The sequence below is a fragment of the Dipodomys merriami genome, unplaced genomic scaffold (genome assembly GCF_024711535.1).
Source record: "Dipodomys merriami isolate MVZ:Mamm:240054 unplaced genomic scaffold, mDipMer1.0.p SCAF_542, whole genome shotgun sequence".
NCBI lineage: Eukaryota > Metazoa > Chordata > Mammalia > Rodentia > Heteromyidae > Dipodomys > Dipodomys merriami.
Genome location: NW_027206116.1, coordinates 485,888 through 510,028, shown reverse-complemented (window position 1 = coordinate 510,028; position 24,141 = coordinate 485,888). Strand labels below are relative to the sequence as shown.

Here is a 24,141-nt window from a genome sequence, read left to right as displayed (position 1 = left end):
TCCAAAAAGAAAAAAAAAAAAAGGCTAGGCCCCCATGACTCATACCTGATGCCCTAGCTTCTCAGAAGGTTGAGATCTGAGGCTCACAGCTCAAAGACAGCATAGGCAGACAAGTCTATGTGGTTCAAGTGATAGAGCAATGGGGGAGCAGAAAAAAAAAAACTAAGCAAAAGCAGGAGATCCTGAGTTCAAGCTCCAGTACCAACACACACACACACACACACACAGAGAGAGAGAGAGAGAGAGAGAGAGAGAGAGAGAGAGAGACAGAGAGAGAGAGAACTTAAGACATGTGAGTTGGGAGCTTTGATGGATAGCATCAATGGTCCTCCCTCCCATTGCTGCCTCACACTTCCAGCATCTGAGAGTAACTGCCATTTCTGCACCAGCACAACACAACCAGGTACAACCCTACACCCCAACTGCTTTGCTTGTTTTTTTTTCTTCCTATTTTTTAATTTTGCCAATCTGGTAAGTAAGATGTAGATCTTAGAATAGTTTAAATTTCATTTTTAAATTTAGTTTTAAAATCATTTAAATTTTAGTTTTAAATTTCATTTCTCTTTTTATAAAGCAGCTGAGCATCTTTTTTTATGTTACAGTTATTCATATTTCTTTCTTCTATGAGCTATTGCTTCTGCCCTTGGTCCAGCTTCCTCTTGGTTTGATGGTATTTTTTAAGGCTATCTAAGGACTATTTCTTTTAAAAGCGGATTCAGTACTTTTGTGATAATATGAGTCATAATTATTTTTTCCAGTTTCTTGTGTGTTCTACTTTGTTTATGTAGGGTTTTGTTGCATAAAAGTTTAATTTCTGAGTCTTATATAATAGTTTAGAAAGAGCTTATTCCAAGTTCATAGAAGAATTTCCTTTTAGTTTCTTTTGGGAGTTTTCCTTGTTTTTAATATTTTTACATTTTAATATCTATAGGAAAAAATAGCCTAGAATAAAGTATAAGGTATGGATCCAGCCTTATTTTTTAGATGTCCCAGTGGTTGTTCTAGTTGTTCTAAAATAATTTAGTGGATAATACAATTTCTTCCTTCCTGTCTTCCTTCTTCCTTCCTCTCTTCCTTCCTCTCTTTCTTCCACCCTTCCTTCCTTCCCTCCCTCCTTCCTTCCTCTTTTTTCCTCCTCTCTCTCCCTGTCTTTCTTTTTCTCTTTGTCTTCCCTCCTTTCTTTTCTTCCTTTCTTTTTCTCTATTTCTCCCTTCCTTCATTCCTTTTTTCTTTCTTTCTCTTTCTCCCTCTCTTTCTTTCTCCCTCTCTTTCTCCCTCTCTTTCTCCCTTTCTTTCTTTCTTTCTCTTTCTCTCTCTCTTTCTCTCTTGGTCTCTCTCTTTCTTCCTTCCTTCCTTCCTTCTTTCCTTCCTTGCTTTCTTGTTTTTCTTGTTTGGTGCTAGTACTGGGGCTTGAATTCAAGGCCTCAAACTCTTGCTTAACTTTTTTGTTCATGTCTGGTACTCTGCCACTTGACACACAGCTCTGTTTATGGCTTTTTACTAGTTAATTGGAAATAAGAATCTCATAGATTTGTTTGCTTAAGTTGATTTTGAACCTTAATCCTCAAATCTCAACCTCCTAAATAGCTATGATTTTAGGCACATATCACTGGCATTGGGCTCATTTCTTTTTTTGTGATCCCTAGAACTAGTTAAAACTTTTCATCATGTTAGTCTTGCATTATTAAGTTTCATCATTTTAGTCTTGCATTTTTCTTAATTTTGTTGCTACTATAAGCAAGATGTTTTCTAGTTTCTTTCTTTTGTTTGTATATATGGAAGTTATTGCCTTTTGAGAGTGATTTTGTACCTGTTGGTTGTACTGCATTCTTCTTGTTTGTAGGAGTTTTCAGTGAGCTCCCCTGATTATCCCCATATGTGCATTTATAATTTCTGCAAATAATAATTCTATTTACTCCTTTTGAATTTAAATTTATTTTGTTTCATTGACTTGTTTCCAGAGTCTCTAGGACAACATGAAATAAAAGCAGTAAAAAATTGCTTCCTTATTATATTCAATTTCCTTATCGTAGTTCTCATCTTAATGAGACAGCTGCTAGGATTTTCCAATTTCTGAGTAGCTCAGATATAGTTTATCACTTTAAAGAAATGGCTATAGGCCCTATTTATATTTATAATAAGAGCATTTTTAATCACATATGGATATGAAATTTGTTCAATAACTTTTAAGCACCTTTTGAGATGTTTGATATTTGTTTATCATTAGTTTAGTGTTGTACACTTACTGATATTAGAAAGTAGCACTGTGGCCCAGAGTGGTAAAGCACTGGTCCTTAGTGAAAAAGCTCAGAGAAGGGGCTGGGAAGTTGGCTCAGTGGTAGAGCGCTTGCCTTGCATGCCTGAGGCCCTGGGTTCAATTCCTCAGCACCACATAAGCAAAAAGAAAAAAGCCGGAAGTGGCGCTGTGGCTTAAGTGGTAGGGCGCTAGCCTTGAGCTGAAGAGCTGAGGGACAGTGCTCAGGCCCAGAGTTCAGGCCCCACAACCGGACCTAAAAAAAAAAAAAAAAAAAAGCTCAGAGAAACCTAAGCCCTGAGCTCAGGGACAGCTAGGCCCTGAGTTTAGGTCCCACAATGGACAAAAAAAAAAAAAAAAAGAAAGAAAAGAAAGAAAGAAAGACAGAGATTTACTGATATTGAACCATCCTTGCATTTGTGAAATACATATTTTGATGAGATGTCTTATTATTTTAATGAACTTTCTAATTCTGTTTGGTGTTCTTTTATTAAGATTCTTGCATTAAATTCATAGGTAAAATTGGCCTACAGTTTATATCATATTTATTTACATGACTTATTTGTGCTGATTACAGTAAGTTGGGATAAAGATTTTTTTTCTGATTTTATTTTGCATTCCTAATTCATTATGAAATACTGTGCTTTCTTGGCATAGAACATTAGAAGTATTACATTTCTTTCAGATGTTCTAAGCTGTCTCCTAAGAATGTTTTAAAGATTTTAACAAACCTATCTGATAAGATTGATCGGTCTCCTTTTAGTTCTTGGTCCCTTACCATACTAGTAACTATGTACACACACACACACACACACACACACACACACACACACACACACACATACACACACACACACACACACCACACACCACACACACACACACACACTGACAGTTTATATTCAAATTTAATTTTTAACTTGTATGTGTGCCCTTCCATGCAATGGAGAGAGTAAATGGTATCCTTCTTATTCAAATGAATGTACCTCAGGAAGTGGCGCTGTAGCTCAAGTGGTAGAGCGCTCGCCTTGAGCTGAAGAGCTGAGGGACAGTGCCCAGGCCCAGAGTTCAAGCACCATGACTGACAAAAAAAAATAAAATAAAATGAATGTACCTTAAATTTACAATAGCTTTAATAAGAACTAGGCTAAAATTTAGCTTTATTGTTACATGTAACTTTTCAAGTAAACTAAGGGTATACATAAACTAATAGTATTTAAGCAATTTGGGGTGCTAAATGATTTTACCCATTTTATACAAACAATTATGTTATCATAACAATTATGATAATGCTAGTTATTATTCTTACATGTAATGGAGGCAAGGCATCCTGAGAACCTTTTTTTTAGTGGTACTAGGATTTGAATTCAGGACCTTGAGCTTTCCAAGCTAATGTTCTCATCATTGAGCTGTGCTTCCATCCCTTTTTTTCCATCAATATCTTTGATTTCATTGAGATAAAAGTTATATAACATAAAGTTAGTCCCCTTTAAAGTTAGCTATCCAGTGACATTTAGTACATTCATACTGTTGCCAATAACAAATTACCTCTAAGTGAACATTTTGCCACCCCATGCCTGTTATCTGTTTTCTTAGGTTATTTTTTGTTTGTTTATTTGTTTTAGGAGGAGGTTTGTGTGAGTCTGCCAGGACCTAGGCAGTGTCCCTGAGCTTTGTCATAAAACTAGTGCTCTATTACATGAGCCACAGTTCCACTTCTGGCTTTCTGCTGATTAATTTTTAATTGTTATCATAAAGGTGATGTACAGAGGGATTACATCAGGTAAAGAATATATTTTTGGCCCGTCTTGTTTTTTATTGGCTATTTTTATGATAGAGATTCTCTTTCTACCCATTTATGCACCTGAGCCATGATCTGCTTCTTATAATGACTGAAGTCACAGGCATGTGCCATGCATCCATACCCTCTGTGAAGATGGACTCTCTCAGACTGTTCTGTGTGGGCTGGCTGGAATGATGATCCTTCCAAGCCCAGCCTCCACAGATACATACCATCATGCCTAGATATGGGTTGAGAAAAGGTCTCATAAACTTTTCTGCCTGGAATGGCCTTGAATTACAATCCTCTGGATGTCAACATCCCAAGTAGCTACCACTGCAGACATGAGCCATCAGCTCCCAGCCTAGGAACATATTTTTATGTTGGTTTAAAGTTCTTATTGCATTGTGGCAAACATCAAGTCTACAACTGATGAAAAAAAAATTTGAGACAAAGTTTCACTATGTAGCCTAGCATAGCCTCAAACTCTCAGTCATCCTGCCTCTGCCTTCTAAGGACTGGGAATATATGCACGAACCACCATGTTCAGCTTTAGGAGTTGATTTGTTTGTTCATTTGTTTACTTTAAAAATCAAATGGTTCAATTTTGTGGTGGACAGAATTCTAAGAGGGTCACCCTAGCATACTTGCCCTGTATAAACTCAGATACTAGAATATACTGATGATGAAAATATGATAAAGTTCACTCCATCCTGTGATTAGGTTAGGGGCTTCGCAAATATAATCAAGTGCCAAACCAATTGACTCTGCGTTAATCAAAAGGGAGAACATCGTGGGTAGGCCTCATTGATTCAGACGAGCCCTTAACAAGGGAATGAGCACTTAACAAGGACTTCCTGAAGTCAGAGATTAGATTCTAAGCCTGAGAGTCATGATTCTGCTGTTGTGAGAGGACCATGGACAAGGAAGGCTTCTAAAAGCTAACACTGGCCTGCAACTGACAGCCAGAAAGAAAGCAGACCTGGGCCCCACACTTACCCCAAAAGGAATATCTTTTTCCTTTAAGCATCTCAAAACTAAAAACAAAAAACAAAGACTGAACACTGAAAGTTCAAGTGTATTTAGTGGCCAATGAATGGGAGAAGTGGCAGTCTAGCTTGAAAACCAACTTCCATACCCCTTGGAGGTGAAGAAGTTATGAGCATGGTGTGAAAGAAATGAAGGGAAGAGAGGGGCTAATGAAAGGAAGGAATAGTTGTGTCTTCTGTGGGAACTGTGAAGAATTTCCCAGGAATTGGGCCCTACATCTGTTCCTTCTTTCTTTCGTTTTTCCTTGCTGTGGTTTTGGCAACTGTCCTCTGTCATGGTGGGGGGATTGGGGGGGAGAAAGAGGTGTCATTCACCATACAGGAAAGATTATAAGGACGTTGGACATTGTGTAGTAGTTACTCTGGCAGCTATTTTAGATCTACCGCAACCCAAGAAGGAATGTCTTGCCTTTAGACAGTCTGTCCTTAAAAACAAGCAGAGTAAAAATTCCACCAGGTCACCTAGGTAGTGCCCTGGTTAATAAATTCTGCCAACAAACTGAATTGAAAGAAGACCCTTAGTGACAGATGTGAACTGCACCCCCATCAGGACCTTGAAGTGAGCCTTGGGAGACCCCACAAGCAGGGAATCTGTAACTAGAGGTCTAGACAGCAAGTCTGACTCTGGGGGTTCCCACATGCCAAGTTTGGCCACTCACCCTTATATACGTCAAGTACAGAGATGAGTCATGATGAGGGCAGATAAAGGAGATTTAGTGGGGGATGGCAATGTGGTGAGAAGCAGAGTAATTACTTTGGCCCATCTTTGGGGTATAGACCTGAGCTTTAGGTTTAAATAGAGAAAAGAATTGGGACAGAGGGAGAAAGGTATGTATAGTTATTAAACAGTGTCAGGCAAAATGTGGCCTGGTTGATCAGTATGGAGTGGTTCTGAAGAAATTGTTGTCATGGTTATTACTTGAAGGGAGCAATTTGGCCATTGTTGCCTAGGGACCAGTTTAGACTCTAGTTACATTGGTCCTGTCCTCCTTGGATTTTAAGGTGATTAATTTGTAAAGTGACTTTAGTAGAGAATGGCTCAGCACAAAGAATGCAGATACAAGATGGATTCAGTGATGCTAAACTTTCTTCCTGCTTTTAGCTACCTTTTGAGTATTTGCAGGCCAAGCGAGGAAAAGCCATGCTTTTCTGACCACTTGTTGTACATCTAGTTGGCTCATGACTGGACTTCTGGCCTAAAGATCTGTAAGATTAAATTTTAAAAAGGCATTATGATAACACTATAAAATGTTCTAGTAATTTGTCCCACAGTAGAAAAACCAATACCAGCATAAACTCTTTCATGCCTGGCTTCTTTCATTAAACATTATATAGATGGATTATCTGTGTTATTTTGTATAGATGTGTGTTTTTTCTCATTGCTATCTCTGCCCATTGTGGATGTTTCATTATTTCTGCATTTTGCTACTGGGCACTGATATTGTTTTTTGTTGTTTTCTTGTGAATTCTCATACATATCTTTCTATTGGCTATTACCAAGATAAATGAAGCTAGACAGCAGTTAAAGTGGCAAGGACAGATTTTAGTCAGGAGTGTACAAGAGGATCCAGTGTGAACTGGATTCTACTCTGATTTCTACCAAAGTGCCTAAGGCCTTTGTAGGGCTTATGAAAGAGGAAGCAAGGAGCTCAACAGAGTCAGGGAAGCAGAAATATTACACAGGTCTGGTCAGCAGACTAAGCCAGCTGAGTCTTTAGCTGTCAATTAATGAAGAGTTCTGCCTTCCTACAGACCCTGAGAGAGAGTGGCCCTCTCTTTCCTGATGATGAGTGCATCTTAATGGAAGGGCCTTCAACTTCTTGAGAGAGGTAGTGGTGAGTAGTAAGAGACACACACAGAGCTAAAAGGCCCGGAGGACAGATTCACAATTGCAAGCCCTTGGTAGTAAATATCCTAGGAACTAGGGGGGACGAGTTATCATCAGGAATTGACTAACAGAAAATTCTTTTGACAACCTTGGCCTTGGACAAGTTCTCTAATGGGGATCTAGGATCATCCTAGGTATTTGATCTTAGCTGTCAGAAACGATGTTATTATTTAATTCTTTAAAATAAGAAAAAAGGGGGCAGATTATTTATATTAATAGCCTATACTTTTATGTGTGTTCCAGTCCTAGAGCTTGAATGTGGGGCCTAAGTGCTATCCTTAAGCTTTTTGTGCTCAAGGCTAGCACTTTATCACTTGAGCCATAGCTCTACTTCTGGCTCTTTTGTGGTTAATTGGAGATAAGGGCCTCATGAACTTTCTGCACAGGCTGGCTTCAAACCGTAATCCCCAGGTCTCAGCCTCCTGAGTAGCTAGGGTTACAAGCATGAGCCTCCTGCACCCAGCTCAAAAATCTGTACTTTTTTTTGTTTGATTGTCCTGTTTCTTTGTTTGTTGTGTGTGCCAGTCCTAGGGCTTGAATTCAGGACCTGGGTGCTGTCCTTGAGCTTTTATGCTCAAAGCTAGCACTCTACCACTTGAGCCACAGCTCCACTTCCAGCTTTTATTTGTTGTTTAATTTCTAGCTTATTGCTACTATTGTCAGATGATATAATATGCATGATTTTAATCATTTGAGTTTTTTAATACCTGGTTTATAGCTTGGCCTATCACCTATTTACTAAATGTTCTATCTGTACGGAAAAGACTATATATTCTCCAATTATTGGGTGTGTTATTTTATACACACTCATCATGAGGTCAAATTTACAAATAATGTTTGTTCATATCTTCTACATCCTTACTGAATTTTTTGTCTGATTGTTCTAGTATCTGCTAAAACAACTATGTTTAACATCTCTAAAAATGTTTAAAGACCTGGCTAATTTTCTTTGGCTGGGAGTGGTGGCATGGAGACAATTCTGGGGCTTGAACTCAAGGCCTGCATGCTATCCTTGAGCTTTTGTGCTCAAGGTTAATGCTCTACCACTTGAGCCACATCTCCACTTCCAACTTTTTGGTAGTTAATCCTAGCTACCCAGGAGGCTGAGTTCCGAGGATAACAGTTCAAAGCTTGCACACATGTCTGTGAAATTTTTCCAATTAACCACCCAAAAGCCAATACTAATTTTTATCTTTTATCTTCTAATTCCTTTGTGCTGTTATTTTGGGCTTTATTTCTGTTGACTGATTTTTCTCTTGATTGTCTGGTTTCATCCTGCTTTTTTTTTTAATACCTAGCTAGTCATTGTTAGCCATCATATAGACTATGAATATTATACTGTAGAGTTTCTAAATGTTTTTATTATTTAAAGAATGTTAAATGGAGAGTAAGGAGTGTTTAGTTCATAGTAAAGTAACTTGCTCCTCACTCTGTTCCTACAAATGCTTAGTTTAAAATTTTACTGAAGCACATCCACAATACTCTCTAGTCTAGAGCTAATCTATCCCTGTTAAAATTAGACTGTTCTGTCATTTCTAATGCTTCCAAGGTCTATGCTACCCTAGCTGGGAGAACTTGAAATATCTCCCATTCGGTTAAAAAAATTACAGACTATTCAGCCTACAACTTTCCAGCAGTTATCTGTCCAACCTTGTAGAGTTTCACTCTGTGTATGTATAGCTTACTGCTAAGCAGTAGATGCAAAGAAGACTTCTATGCTTATTTCTGAGATTCTTTTTATTCTCCTGTAACTTCTTCCTCTCCAGTGTTCTACCCACACACATTCCAGCTACCTCAGTCTACCTAAACTCGGAACTTCCTTTTCAACTCATTGAATCTGTTTAGGGTCCTCCTACCTCCACAGTGGTCCCAAAAAGGCCTCTGGGCAGAAAGTTATGATTGTAGGGCTTTCCTGGCTCTCTTCTGTCCTGGCCTTTGAGAGAGTTCTCTCCTGCCTTTTGTACTGTAACTGAAAACAGATGCTTCAGATACTTTGTCCTGATGTCTAGTGCTCTGTGGCAGAAACTCAATTCCAAAATCAGTCACTCTAATAACAAGAGTGGAACAATGCTCCAGCTTTTTAAAAACTGTAAAAATGAACCCCAGAATGGTTGGTTCTGTGATTGAAATGACAAAGCAGGAAAAGAGTGAGAGGCAACCTCATCACTTTCTTCTTACCAGAGGTTGAAGAAATACACTGAATATGCAAGCATTTCCCCCCATTTCAAGATTAAATTCAATTAAAATCATTGTGGCAAATGAGAAAAGATTTCAACTTTAGGTTTATAGAAGATTAAATGGGTAGTTTTAGTAATACTGTAGTATTATTTAGATTAGTGATGATGATGGTGATGGCTATGGTGATGATGGTCATGATGGTAATGAGGATGATGGTGATGCTGATGTTGGTGATGGTGATGATGACTATGATGAAAACAGCATTTATTGAAGCCCCTCCAATGCACCACACACTGTTTGATTTTATTATTCTTCTGCACCAGTGCCATGAACTGGAAATCATGAACCTGAGAAACAGAAGGAAGTAAAGTCAACTCCTCACACTCTCAGTGAATTCTCAGTGACTTAAACCCTCTGCAGTAATTTAGTGGCCAGAACTGGGAAGCAATTTCTGCTCACCACTGATGCTGCCTCCTCCAGTCTCCTCCTGCTCTACTGCTGCTCCCGCGTCTGTCTTTACCTGAGCTTTCCCATCTGGCAAATTAAAGTGGAAAACAGAAAACTGCCTCCCTAGAGAGGCTGTTTTTATTATATGCATGTTTTGCATTATTTTCCTTTGAATAACAGCATATGTAAATGTGTTCCTGGAGGTTAAAATTACCCTGATTTTGTAAAACTTGGCCTCTCCCACTGGGGTGAATAGTTGAAAATTATGGGGAGGAGAAGGCAGGCTGGAGAGAACGTTCGTTGACTTGGAATTGCTTCTCCTCCTTCCTCCCCACCCAGTACATATTTCTGTGCAGACACAAGCTGCCACCACCATGGAGGGTCAGTTTACCATCCCGGAGTACCTAGGTGGTTCTGAAATTCAGTGCCCAGAGTGGGTGAATGCAGATATTAGTCACTGACCTTGCATCAGGTTAGAATGCAAAGGCACAGATGTTCTTGCTGAGAAGAATGAAAAGCTCCTGTGGCACCTGGAACCCCTCTCACACCTGCTTCCCAGCCGGTCACAAAGGGATTTTGGCTCCCACAGGCAGGTTGCTCCCGTGTGCAGCAGTTGGCATGACCCCTCCACTTCACCTTCCACGTGGTCCCTGCATTTGGGGAGGGGGTATCCCTATCTTCCACTGCTTTTCCTGGCATTTGAATCATCACTTCAATGATGTGATAATATCTACAAGTTGGGAAAATAAAAGTGGCATTTGTTTAGCCATAATTAATGAAATATTTATGTTGCATGAGACTATGTGATAAAACCTTAGGCTTAGAGTCCTTTTGCTTCTGATTACATTTGGGATTTTTTTTCTATGACCAGACATTCTGACGCCAGCTCTTTTACACTGAGCAGATGTCATGTAGTAAAAATGGGTGCCAGATGCTGGGAGCCGCAGAAGGGTGATTTGTTTAAGAGCTGGCTCTGACTTTTTTTTTTTTTTTTGCATTCAATTACTCTGCAGTACAAACCTCACACTAGCAGTTAGGTAACTCAGCTAAGTTCAGACACACATTTTAATCATAGATTTTGTCTCCAAATGCATTGTAAGCAACACACCATGTAAAGGGTGTTTAAGGAATTAATTGATTTCTGTATAATACCTTCTTTTTAATGTGAGGAGAACTGCAAAGCTCTTGGCAGGGATCCAGAAATGTAATTAACATGGAGGCCAGATTTTTCAGTTGCCTTTAGGTAAGGCCTCCTCCAGCACGGACAGGTGCAGTGAGGGAAAGGACAGGAGGAAGGGAATGGGGTGAGTGGGGAACCAGGAGTGGCCACTTTGGGGTACAAAGCAGGAAATGAAGCTAGCAATATGGTAAGTTCTTCTGTTCTTGTTCCAGGCTCCAAGCATACCCCTGTAAGAGCTCAGGTAACAGAAGCAGCCTCTTCTCCCTCTTCCATCACCTCCTCTTCTGCAGATGAAGAGCTCGATCCCCAGCTTTCCTCAAGGTTAAAGGTAATATCACTTGACAAATCAAACAGGGCATTAGCCCATTGGGACCATTCCCCATCCAGAGTCAGTGTTGAGACAGGCTCTGCAAATCTCATTATGCTATCTTGCTTCTGAAGGCAGCCCCTCTTTTTATCTGGAACACTGTAGGATGTTTATTTATCTCCTTACAAGAATACCTTCTTAAAGACTCGAATTGGGGAAGGGAAACAAACAAACAAACAAAAAGACATGTTTATTGAAACCATTTGGTGACTGCAGCTCTTAAAGTGGGTTTAATATGTAGCCCAACAAGCAAAACCATTGAAAAATTAAAACAAGCAGATGTGTATTTCCCCAAGGGAGGCACAGCTTCATTTAAGAAGCACAAGGGGCAGATTGCATGGAAAATGTTATGTTTATTCTAATCAGAACTATGAAATGAACCATGCAGTTGCATTAAGACAAGGAACTTACTATTGAAGGAACTAGCCGTGTGCCCACTGGGAGGCTCTTGGTGAGCACTCTCCACTTGATTCTAGAGAATGTTACACAGCTCTCACTCCCACTGATGAAAACAAGCACTACCGTATGTCTGTGGTGTCCGTGTATCACCCACGTGGAAACACATGTCTACTTCTAAAATCCACTGTTCTTGATCCACTGGAGCTACAGCTCTCCCACTGGGACTTGGAGAGGCACAAAGGACTGAATGGCTGGAAGATTGAATGGCTGGACTTAAAATGCTTCCCAGGTAGACAGAGAAACAACTCACTGCTCTGGTAATGTTTATTTTTTGGAGCAGTGAGGATCTATGGAAGGAAGAGGAGAATCAAATTTATTTACTCAGACTCAACTTTTCCATATCTGGCATTAGGAGTTTTGGCATCACCTCAAGCCACTCAGGGGTTCCAACTCCCCATGGCCCAGCTTAGAGCAAGTCAGGATAGGCCTGGGGTGGGGGAGGAAGGGAGGAAAAGAGAGAGGGGAGAGCAAGTAAGCACAAGCCTGGGTTTCTCATTTCTAAATGGGGCCTTTTCCAATTAGTTCCACACTCAACCATAGATGAATTATGTGTTGTGTTGTGTTTATTTGGGGGATTTTCTTACTGTCCCTTGTTTCATTGAGTGCCCTAAGTTAATTCTGTATTCAAATGAGACAGACCCCAGCATCAGCCATCTGAACATCCACTCGTAGAGAACAAGAAAGCGGGGTGCCTTAGACACATCCAATAGAAAGATTGAGTGCCAAGGCAGGCTTTGCAAGTCTCATTATGAAGATCATACTATCTTGCTTCTGAAGGCAGCCCCGGTTTTTATCTGAAACACCCCAGGATTTATCTCCTTACAAGATTACCTTCTTGAAGACTCGCATTGGGGAAGTGAAACAAACAAAAAAGACATATTTATTGAAACCATTTGACTACACCTCTTAAAGTGGGTTTAATATGAATATGTGGCCCAATTAGTTCAATACTCCACACAGACAAATCGTGTGTGTTGTGTTGATCTAGCCTCACAAATAGCTCCTGCAAGCCTGGTGTGGAGCTAGATGTCACCTCAGCTGCCCAGTAGTAATGCATGCCCACTTTGCTTGGCTTCTAACGTGATCTGCTCTTACAGGAAGGGAGTCTGGCAAAAGGATTCCTTATTTATGACTTCCCAAGGGCTCACCCTGAAGGAACAGGGAGAGGCTTTTGGCCTATGGTTTCTTTGTCTCTTCTGTCCCATACAGCTATGTCCCCAGCCAAGTGGCACAGAGCCCACGCCAGCTCAAATGATCCTTTGCACAGGAAACTGTGCAGGATATGTTCTCTCTGCCTCTGCCCTTTGCCTTGCCCTTCCCAATGCTGCCTGCCATCCCAGTCTCAGACAACAGACCTCAGTGTAGTTGCCTATCCTTAGTTCTGCCACCTTCCCACTTTTCCTTTACTGTCTCTTCTGCCTAGGCCGTTGCCTTTTTCCTCACCTCCCTGTTCTCACCATCTCTGAGAATATAAAGATGGAAGCTGGTATATGGTAAGGCTACCTGAGCATTCACTAATAAAGCATCCTTCTCTTTCTGTGAAACATCTGTTTAATGAAAGACAATAATTTACTTTCTTCCTCCACTCCTGGAGGGTGATAGCTTTGCTGCTGGGTAAAACCACGTGATCCTGTTGAGGTAACTCCCTCCCCCAGAAGGTTCTCATTTAGAGGGAGATAGTAATGTTCCTGTTCTATAGGACCCACCACAGGGGGAAGGATCTACATGCTTATGTGCCTGTATATGCACTTGAGCTAGTACTAGGTCTTGAACTCAGGATCTTGTGCTCTTGTTTGGATTTTTCCACTCATGGCTGGTATTCTACCACTTGATCCACACTTACACTTCTGTCTTTTTTTGCTAATTAAATGGAGATAGGTTTCTCTTCCTGGGCTGACTTTGAACCTTGATCTTCAGATCTTAGCCTCCTGAGTAGTTACGATTACAGGCATGAGCCACCAGCACTAGAACCAGAGTCCTTAATGGGCTTGAGCAGTAAAAGTCCATGAGAGAAGATAATAGAAACCAGATGTAAATGTGGATGCTAGATTTAGTCTACCTGGGTTTAACTCCTGGCTTTACTAATTACTAATTGTATCCATTTGGGAAAGTTATTTAACCTTCGTATTTCCATATTTGTAGAACAAGTGCAATCAGAGGAATACATGAGATGATACAGGTGACGTAATTAGTTCTGTGTCTGGCACATAGCACTCAATAAATGCTGGCATCTATTATGTAGAGTAGTGTGAGAGGAAGTGCAGAGTTACTCGCTACATGGATGAAGTGGCTCTCCATGTGGACTGAGTTAGATAATCGCGGGATAACAACCATTATGGATCCCTATCACCTCTTTCTTACCTTTGCCTCTCCCCAAAGATCCCAGCTGTAGAATGGAGGATTCCCTGTGCAAAAGGCCTGGAACTCTCTCTAGAGTGATTGACAGTCCATCTGCAGGTCACCCCTAGAAACAGATGGTGTAAGGTGAGATATGTTCAGTTTCAAGAGCCAAAAGTTCTTTCCAAGGATGAAGTCGTTGGTATTCTAGATCCTAAGGAGAGGTCTAGGAAAACAAACTCATGAGAAGAATGTTGTCACTGATGATCTATAGAGGTTCTGAGGCCTCAAAGTAAGATGCTCTCCCAAGGAAGGTACTCATATCTCCAGGATGGAGTCAGAATAAGAAGCATCCTCAGAGCCCTGACACATAAGTGTTCTTAAGGTACAGTCTCAGGCCACTGTGGTTCTGACCCTCATTGCTCTGGCTGAAGGTGTTTTAGGTCTCTGTTTCCCACTTACAGATTTATAAGCATTTAATTAGCTCAACCAGTTGTTGAGGATTGCCAAAGCACCAGGCTAGCCATCACAATTTTGTTTGTTTTTGTTTTGTGGACAGGGTTTCATGATATAGTCCAACCTTATCTCAAGCTCATTGTGTAGCCCAGACTGGCCTCATACTTGTGTTTCTCCTGCCTTGGCCTGTTTGCTTGCCTGCCTGTCTCTCCCAGGCCTAGCATCCCTGGGCAGTATGGTAGTAGCACCTATGTGAAGTATAATTTCTCACAGCTAAACACAACTAAACACACACACACACACACACACACACACACACACACACACACACACACACACACACACACACACACACACACCAGCTTCCCATCCCCACATCTACTAGCCGTATGTGGCTACTTAAATATATAATTAAATTCAGTATAATTTTAAATGCAATTTCTTATTTATAGCTCATATCCAGTGCTTAAAAGCCCCAGGTAACTAATAGCATCTATATCTCATACAGCATAGGTACTGATCATCTCCATAATTAACTGCCATTATTCTAGAAGCTAAGCCTTGGCTAGGAAACCTTGGGGGGAGAGCAGAAGATATAATAATGTTTTGTAAATTTCAGCCTCTTTTTTCTCAGTCCTACTTTTTCTTCTCTGTGGGTTTTTCTAGGAGAAGAAGACACTCCAAAGAAAGAAGAAGCTGGAAAAGGCAACGAGGCAGTTAGTGAAGCAAGAAGAACTGAAACGACTACACAAAGCTCAGGTCAGAAAACAAGCATAAGATGAGTGAGTGGGCCTGGGGCCTGATCCATGGGAATCTGAATAGGAAAGCATTGGGAGCCTGTGCTGTGTTGGGGAAGGCAAGCTGGGGACAGGTCAGACTCTCTTCTCTTAGGGACAGGTTTGTAGTTATTCTAAAGGCCCTGGCTCAATCTCTAGTGAGACCCTGGGGCCTGCAGAGCCAGGTGTTGCGCTCTTAGCCATTGCCAGGTACCTTTCCGTCTGCAGACATTTGTTCTGCTAAGTGATGTTGGAGCCAGCCTGTGACCTTGAATGACATCCTCATCCCATACTATCTTTTTTTAAATATATTTTTATTGTAAAGATACTGTACAGAGGGTTACAGTTACGTGAGTAAGATAATGAGTATATTTCCTATCGAGCATTGTTACCCCTCCTTTGTTTTTCCCCCATCATCCATTGCCTCCCCACCTCCCCAACTCCTCCCTTCCCCTCCCTCCCCCAAGTTGTAAAGTTCGCTTGCAACATAGTGTCTTGTCCATCTCATTGTTACAATGGGTCAACCTTTATCCTTATTTCAGTATTTTGTTATTTCTCTTCCCCTCCCCAAATTAGAAAATTTTATACACAAGATACAGGGCACCAGAATCAAATACAGTGAAAACAGGGCTTATACCATGGGGAAGAACATATGCAAGAAACAAAAATAATCACATAGTACATTATAAGCACATTCAAAACAACAGCAACAAAGATAAAACCTTTTGTGTCCATATCTTGGGGTTCCTTTCATTTAGCATCATCTTATATGGTCATATGTACATAGCTTTTGACCTTTTCTGCTTGTGCTAGACATATACTAGTTATTGTAAATAAGGGAAACCATGGGACCTATGTTTCTTTGGCCTGGCTTACTTCACTTAATATCATCTTTTCCAAGTCTTTCCATTTCCTAACAAATGGGGTAGTGTTATTCTTTCTGATGGAAGCACAAAATTCCATTATATAATATATATATATATATATATATATATATATATATATCACATTCATCTACTGAGGGGCATCTGGGTTGGTTCCATATTTTAGCTATGGTAAATAATGCTGCAATAAACATAGTTGTGCTGGTGCGTTAGTATGGCCTTGTTTGTGATTGTTTAACCCTGACTATTTTATGACCTTTGTTTGTGTATGTGTGGTGAGTGGGTCCTGAGGCTTGAACTCACAGCCTGGGCATTGTCCCTGAGCTTTTTTGTTCAAGGCTAGCACTCTGCCACCAAAGTCACACCTCTGCTTCCAGTTTTGTTTTGTTTTGTTTTGTTTTGTTTGGGGGGGGTTAATTGAAGGTAAGAGAGTCACAGACTTTCCTGCCTGAGCTGGCTTCGAATTACAATATTCAGATCTCAGCCTCCTGAGTAGCTAGGATTATAGGCATGAGCCACTGGTGCCTATCTCAATACCTTAGTTTGTCCTCTATGAGAACACAAATCTTCTACCAACTAAATGTGTGTCTTTGCTAAACTGACATCTGTTAGGGGCTGTATCCATTTTGGAATTAGTTGAAAGGATAAATATTTAGCATTTCAATTCAGATTCCTGGCCTGTGACTTCTTCCAGACATTTCTACCTAGGGTCATCTGTCCATCTCTGTAACAGACACACAAAATGAAGCAGAAGTCTGAGCATTCTCCATCTTCTGAGGACTCTGAGCATAATCAGGAAGAGCAATTGAATTTTAAGATAAGGACTTAGCATGGCCACTCACATTAATCCATGTTTCCTCCATCACTTTCTCCAGTATGCCCTTTATCTGGCCATATAATCCTGTAGACAGCTTCCTGTTACTGGAACAAAATACCTGAGGTGATTAACTTTAAAAAGAAGAAAAGGCTGGGGTAGGCACATAGTTTCATTTGGCCCTGTTGAGTTGGACCTGCAGCAAAGCAACACATCATAACCAGGAGTGTGTGATAGAGCAACATGCTTACCTCATGGGGCTCAGGAAGAAGAGAGAGAAAGGGTAAGAGCCAGAGTCTCAATACCCCCTTTAAGGACACACATCTAATGACCTAATTTCCTTCTCACTAGTCCCCACCTCCAAAAATCACCTCCCAGGAGTCTCTCTCTCCTTCTTCTCCCTCTTTCTCTTTTTCATTCTCTTTCTCTTTCTCTCTTCCAGGCCTGGGGCTTGAACTCAAGGCCTGGGAGCTGTTTCCTGACTTCCTTCACTCAAGGCTACCACTTGAGCCACAGTTCCACTTGCAGCTTTTTTGGTAGTTACTTGAGATGAGTCTCACAGGCTGTCCTCCCCCAGCTGGGCTCAAACCTCCTCAGAGCTCAGCCTCCTGAGTAGCTAGGATTACAGATGTGAGCCACCAGCACCCAGCTCCAATCTTTGGCACATGAGTCTTTTGGGGACATTCAAGATCCAAACTATAGTATCCTATAAATTGTCTCTGACAACAATGGAGTCATTTGATCTGATCTCCTTTACCTTAACTTCCCACTAGTCCAGAAGCCACCTTCACGTCAAGGACAGGGACAACTCCCAGAAACTCACCTCTATTCTCAATTTCTAAAACAGGTTTCTTCAGGACATCTCAACTTTTCCTTCTAAGAACAAAACAAGTCTTTATGATACCCATTGGCAAAGTCACCCTTTCTGCTGGCAATAGGAAAGAAGAAGGGAAGAATTACAATGGCCTTTTGAGCCCCAACCTGTTAGCACCTAAAGGGGCCATTTTTAATCTCTTAGCATTTCCACTTCAGTTTCCAAAGAACTGCCGTGGAGGCAGTAGTTAGGTTGCTTGGGCTGTGGTGGCAAAATGCCACAGATCTGATGGCTTAAACAACAGATACTTATTTTCACACAGGTCTTGGGGTTAAAGAGACCAAGATCAAAGTGCTATTGAGCTTGTTATCTGCAGGGATGCTTCTCTTCCTGGCTTGGAAACAGCTGCCCCCTCACTCAGTCCCCACATAGTTTTCATGTAGCTCTTTGACATCTTCTCCTTCTTCTCCTTGTTCTTATTTAGAGACCTATGAGAACAGGGCCCCATCCTATGACCTTGTTTAATCTTACTGATCTCCTTAGAGACCCCATCTCCTAATATAGTCACAGTGGTAGTTAGGGCCCCAACCTATCAATTGGGGGGGGGAGGAGAGAAGTAACAACCTAATTTAGTCTATTGTCACCTTATTGCTGCAACTGCATAATCAGTAATGAAGTCATATAAGCCTCTCCCTTCTCTTCCTTTCTACACCATCTCAGAAAGGGATGGATTTATTATGATACAATTGTCTTTAGAAGAGACAGAGAGGAAGAGGGCATTATAATTTATAAGTAGACTTCTCATTTAGTTTAGATGTTATGTTTGGGGTTTAAATACAGCTGAGATGAGAAAAGCCACATGGGTGCTTGGGTCTCTTCATGCCTCTGCTACTGTCCCTGTGAATCCAGGCTGTGAAAATATGGGGTTCCAAAGGAAGGGAAATGAGGCAGAGTTGAAATACAGTAGAGCTGGGGCACACAGGTAGTCCGCCTGCTCAGGTAGCTGATGGTTCCTTTAATAAATCTGTCCTGCCAGGTGCAAAGTCTCTTTCACCAAAGAATAGAACAGCCTTTTGACAGCCTGGTGTTTGAGAACAGAGAAAGTTGCCAGAAATGAGAAAAACTTATATTAGAAATACTTCCGCCACGCCCTCCTCTCCCCCCCCCACCCCCCACCCCCGTCACTCTTCTTCCTAATTCTTAACACATAATTACATGATACATAAAAGAGTAAAAGCTAGTGAGGAAAATAAATGTATCTGCACACCCAAACTTAACAAGTGCTAAGGAGCATATAGCATCTTTTAATAGGTCAAACATCTGGTGTCTTGTCATCATAGCCTGCTGGTGACAAAGCCTACACTGATAGCACCCTGGGCATCAGCTGAATGCACAAGGAAAGAATCCACCCATGAGTAGCAAAGGAGAGGAGCAGAACAATCTGAAAAGAGAGCACACAAGTCCCCAGGAGCTGACCCAGGTCTCCCATGACACTGCCTTCTCGGGAGGTTACTACTACTGCTTCTGGGAAACAGAATAGGAGAACACTGTGCTTTCCCCAAGTCTGTCCTCTACTCTGAGGACTGGCTAAAGACCCAGTCACTGATCCATAACCATAGTCCAAGGCTATGGGCCCTAAGGAGTCCAGAAACCATAATGACCACCTATCTAGCCTCTTCTGCTGCTATCCGTCTTGTCAGAGGACATTGTTTGCATGTCTGCTTGGGATGGATTGAACATGTTCATAGATACCTTGTCTTGTTTTGTTTTGTGCCACTACTAGGGCTTGAAATCGGGGCCTAGGCACTGCCCCCTAACTTTTTTGCTCAAAACTAACACTCTACCACTGAGCCATATAGCTCTACTTCTGGTTTCATGGAATTTCTGCCTGTACTGACTTTGAACTTCCAACTTGAGTAGCTAGGATTACAGCCATATGTCTTTGGTAGTAGGCCTTGAACTCTGGGCCTGGACACTGTCCCTCAGCTCTTCAGCTCAAGGCTAGCACTCTATCACTTGAGCCACAGTGCCACTTCCAGTTTTCGGGTGGTTTATTGGAGATAAGAATTTCATGAACTTTCCTGCCCAGGCTGGCTTTGAACCCTGACCTCAGCCTCTTGAGTAGCTAGGATTACAGGCATGAACCACCTTGTTTATATTTGTTTATATTTCATTCTAATGGCAGGAGCATCAAGGTCTAGTGTTGGAACTGAGATGACCCCATCCAGATATCAGAGCACCACTAGCGACAGCACTTCTTTTCCCTGGAGGGTCAATGGAAGAACCTGCCCTTGATGTGGGTCCATGTGTCCTGAGTCCCTCTGTGATGTGTGACCTTGGTATTGCAGGCCATCCAGAGACAGCTGGAGGAAGTGGAGGAGCGGCAGAGGGCTTCAGAGATCCAGGGTGTGAGGCTGGAGAAGGCACTGCGAGGAGAAGCAGGTATGGCATGCCTGGAGGTCTGAGCAGCAGGTATGGGTCCATATCCACAGTCTGAGGACATGCTATCCTATCACCAGGGCAAAACAAAGGCATCTTGTCACCCTCAGAGGATCTGCCAACATGGACATGAAGTGCTGTGTCCTTATGGCTTCATAGAATAAACCTCAATATGAAACTCCTCAGGGCATTGGTCAGCCTGCAGGCCAGGTAATGGGCTGCTGGAAAGCCCAGCCTCTCTCCTGGCCTGCAGCAACGTTTCTTTGTAGCTCAGAGAAATATTTGAGTGTTCAAGCAATGTAGGGAATGAGTCACTATGGAAAGTTAGAGTCTGTATGACTTTGGGCCAGTCAGGTTATTTTAGGGAAGAAAACTTATAAACTTTCATTTTCTCACCCGAAATGTAGTTTTATACCATAGAGAACTTATATAAGGATTGCATTAAAACTATGGTTAAGCCAAGGGCTCTGGTGGCTCATGTCTGTCATTCGAGAATGATGCTAGCAAAGGCCATGAATTTCACACAGTCATAAGTACAGAAGTGTAGGAAACACTTCCACAACCTCACAAGAGCTGGCAAATGAGAACTAGAGGCTTCAGCTCCAGAGCTGCAGGCTCATTTGTCACTACCTAGCTACAGGCAGACTTTCCCTCTTTACACCTCAGTTTATTTGTGGATTGGGAGCAATGTTCATACATGGTAAGGACTAGCTGAACCAAGTGGTAGGCCTGGAGTGCTTGATTAATCAGTATGTGTTCTTCTTATTTAAACACGCTGGGCATCTTTCCTGTATTTGTTCATCTGAAGTAGGCTTGTGCCAGGTGACAGTGGCTCATACCTGTAATCCTAGCAACTCAAAAGACTGAGATCTGAGGATCACTGTTCAAAGCTAGCCTTGACAGAAAAGTCTGTGAACCTCTCATCTCCAATTAACCACCAAAAAACCAGAAATGGAGCTGTGGTTCAAGTGCTAGAGAGAATACTAACCTTGAGTAAAAGAAGCTCAGGGACAGATCCCAGGCCCTGAGTTCAAGCCCTAAGACAGACAGACAGACAGACAGACAGACAGACAGACACACACACACACACACACACACACACACACACACACACACACACACACACACACAACAAAGAAGTAGGCTTGTTACAAAACTGATGATGCTGTCTAAGCTAAGAGTTATACAGCCCATCTCTCCAACTATGATGGGACTTTTGGCAATGTAGTATAAACTGTTCTTGTTTGATGTTTGGTAATATCATTAGGAATCTCTTGATTGCAGTGAGATATATCCAATAGAAAGGATGCCTCTCAGAAGCTACATAGACTTGCACTTTGTCCTTACCAACACATGTCAATGTGGGAAAAGTAGACTTTGACAGATGGCCAAAGAGCCCTGTGTTTAAAACTGTTTCACTCTGTTGAGGCTGGGTAGCTCTAGGAAAAAGCTTAACCTCTCAGATTCCTTATCTGAGGAACAGAAATAGTAATCCCTACATTAAAAAATCTTGTTGAGAATTAGAGTGTTGGTGAGAAAAGTATTTACCGGTCTCTACCACATGTAGTCATTTAATGAATTCTACCTAATATTATTTTACAAAAGTTAAGTTTACACACAAGACACTATTAAAGAAATACAGATGTATTGGCCAGGCGCCAATAGCTTACTCCTATAATCCTAACTACTCAGGAGGCTGAGACCGGAGGATCATGGTTTGAAGCTAGCCCAAGCAGGAAAGTTCATGAGATACTTATCTCCAGTTCACCAGAAAACTGGAAGTGGCACTATGGCTAAAATGGTAGAGTGCTAGCCTTGAGCAGCATTCTAGCTCAGAGACAGCACCCAGGCCCTGAGTTCAAGCTCCACAACTGACCAAAAAAAGAAAGAAAGAAAAGAAATATCTGTCTCCTTATTGCTTGAAATTTAAAATATAAATGTCAGATATTTAAAGCTTGTGAAAATGTCTCTCATCGTCAAAGATATTTAAAAATAAATAGAAGAAAATTATGTTGAGTCATACCTAATGAAATCTGTCCATAGAGGCATGGCTCAAATGGTAGCGTGCCAGTCAGGTAAGTTAAAACACAAGGCCTTGAATTCAAGCCCAGCATCAGCACAAAGAGAGAGACAGACAGACAGAGACAGAGATAGAAAGAGAAAGTCTGTCCAGCTGGCCATCTTTTCAAAGGTGGGCTGAACTAGCCAGAAGATGGATTCCTTTCATTCCCTTTGTATCCTTGGTAACTTAATTTCTTTGTTAAGTTTATGGCCTCTTTCTTCTTGAATGTTCTTGTGGGGGTGGGGTGACAGATGCAAATAGACAAGGGGACTGGAGATGCAGACAGATAAGTCATGCAGTGTAGCCTCCAAGGGAAGCAAATGGAAGATTCAGGAGGCAGGTCCTCCAAATGAATACTGCCTCCCTCATCATAGCATTTGTGCAGTAACAGCGCTCCTAGCTGGTTCAATAGTCTATCCAGTTCCTTTAAGAGATGGCCTGGCTGCTTAATGAATGACCGGTGCTTATTAGATTAAGTTGTATTTGAGCTGGCCTGTGCTGCACCGGTTCAAGTGATTTAATGGGAATTATTTAATAGGTATTATTAGGATAATTAGAAAATGATCACAGTTAGGCAATAACATTGAGCTCTAAAGGTTGTGAATAACCAAATTTAGAGACAGTCCTGAAACCTGGAGGAGCCAGCCACAGTGAGGCCTGAAGTCTCCTCTAATAATTACATGCAGCAGCCTGAAAGGGGCTTTTGTTCCTGGGAATTATTCATTAGGCAGCATTGAATTAGAGGAGGACTGTGCGGGGGTGCAGTCTGAGGGCCGAGATGGCTGATGAGCAAGATGAGGCTTTGATGAGCTCCTAATTGTCCCACCACAATTCCTGCTTTCTCTTTTTCCAACAGTCAGAAAGAAACTCCCCCAACTCCCACCCCCAGGATGGGAGATTTCCCCCTCCCCTCCATTTTATCCAAGAAAAGGGAACAAAGAAAAATGAAAACCTAACAATCCACCCCCAGAGAACAACCAATGCTATCTCATAGGGCGTGTGTGTGTGTGTGTGTGTGTGTGTGTGTGTGTGTGTGTGTGTGTGTGTGTGTGTGTGTGTGTGTGTGTGTGTGTGTGTGTGTGTGTGTGTGTGTGTGTGTGTGTGTGTGTGTGTGTGTGTGTGTGTGTGTGTGTGTGTGTGTGTGTGTGTGACAAAAGCATTGAATACGCCCTCTGCTCCTGGCTGCCCTGGGGATGGGTGGGGATGGGGGGGGGGGGCGGACAGAGGTCCACAATAGGCAATGGCTTGATTCCCCAAGAGAAGCCCAGTTTTGCCAGGGACTCTTCTCAGTCCAGGCACAACTTGCTACCTACTGGTGTGTTGGTTGCCCATTTGGTTGATGAGTGTTACAAATCAGAGCCACGAATGTCCCAACTTAGCAGGGTGAGGAGTTCAGATTGAAATGGTCTGAACTTTCCTTTGATAATTAGAGACAGGTGAAATCTGAGGACAGGGTGCATGCATCCTCTAAGGAGTAAGAACTGATCCCCAGGAAGGGAGGGAGGGAAGGAAGAAGGGAGGAGGGCACCACTTCCTTTCCAGCTTTACCCTTAGCAGACCTTCACTCTTAGCAGCTGGTGGGCACCATTCTACCATTTTTGGAGCCTAGTGGTGGGGTTGTCCTGAAACCAAGATTGAGGGGCACAGGATGAGTGGGGCTGCCAGCAGGTGGCAGCAGGAATGCACATTATAATCAGAAATATCGAGAAAACCCTCAGCCAAGAAGTGGGAAGGCGTTGGACTTCTTCTCTGTGGTTTTCATCTTGACTCTGGCTGAGAACTCGAAGGAATGAAATTTTTCTAGTTTATGTGACAGTTGGGATTCCTTGGAAAAGCACAGGTATTAGAATGGGTTTGATTCTTTTGTGAATTTAGGACCTTAACATTTGCTAGGCAAGCACTCCACCACTTGAGCAATACTCAATACTTTTTACTTTTAATTATTTTTCAGGTAGGT

General features: G+C 41.8%; 1 protein-coding gene across 4 annotated transcripts in view; it reads left to right on the top strand.

Annotated features, from left to right (window-relative positions):
• Window positions 1–24,141, top strand: part of LOC138811637 (F-actin-monooxygenase MICAL2-like) — a 201,219-nt gene that overhangs the window by 161,072 nt on the left and 16,006 nt on the right. For all 4 annotated transcript variants that reach the window (XM_069999342.1, XM_069999339.1, XM_069999338.1 and 1 more), the window contains 3 exons: window positions 10,989–11,104; window positions 15,062–15,154; window positions 20,032–20,125. In XM_069999342.1, the coding sequence (XP_069855443.1) occupies window positions 10,989–11,104; window positions 15,062–15,154; window positions 20,032–20,125 (303 nt within the window). The remainder of the gene's footprint in view (window positions 1–10,988; window positions 11,105–15,061; window positions 15,155–20,031; window positions 20,126–24,141) is intronic.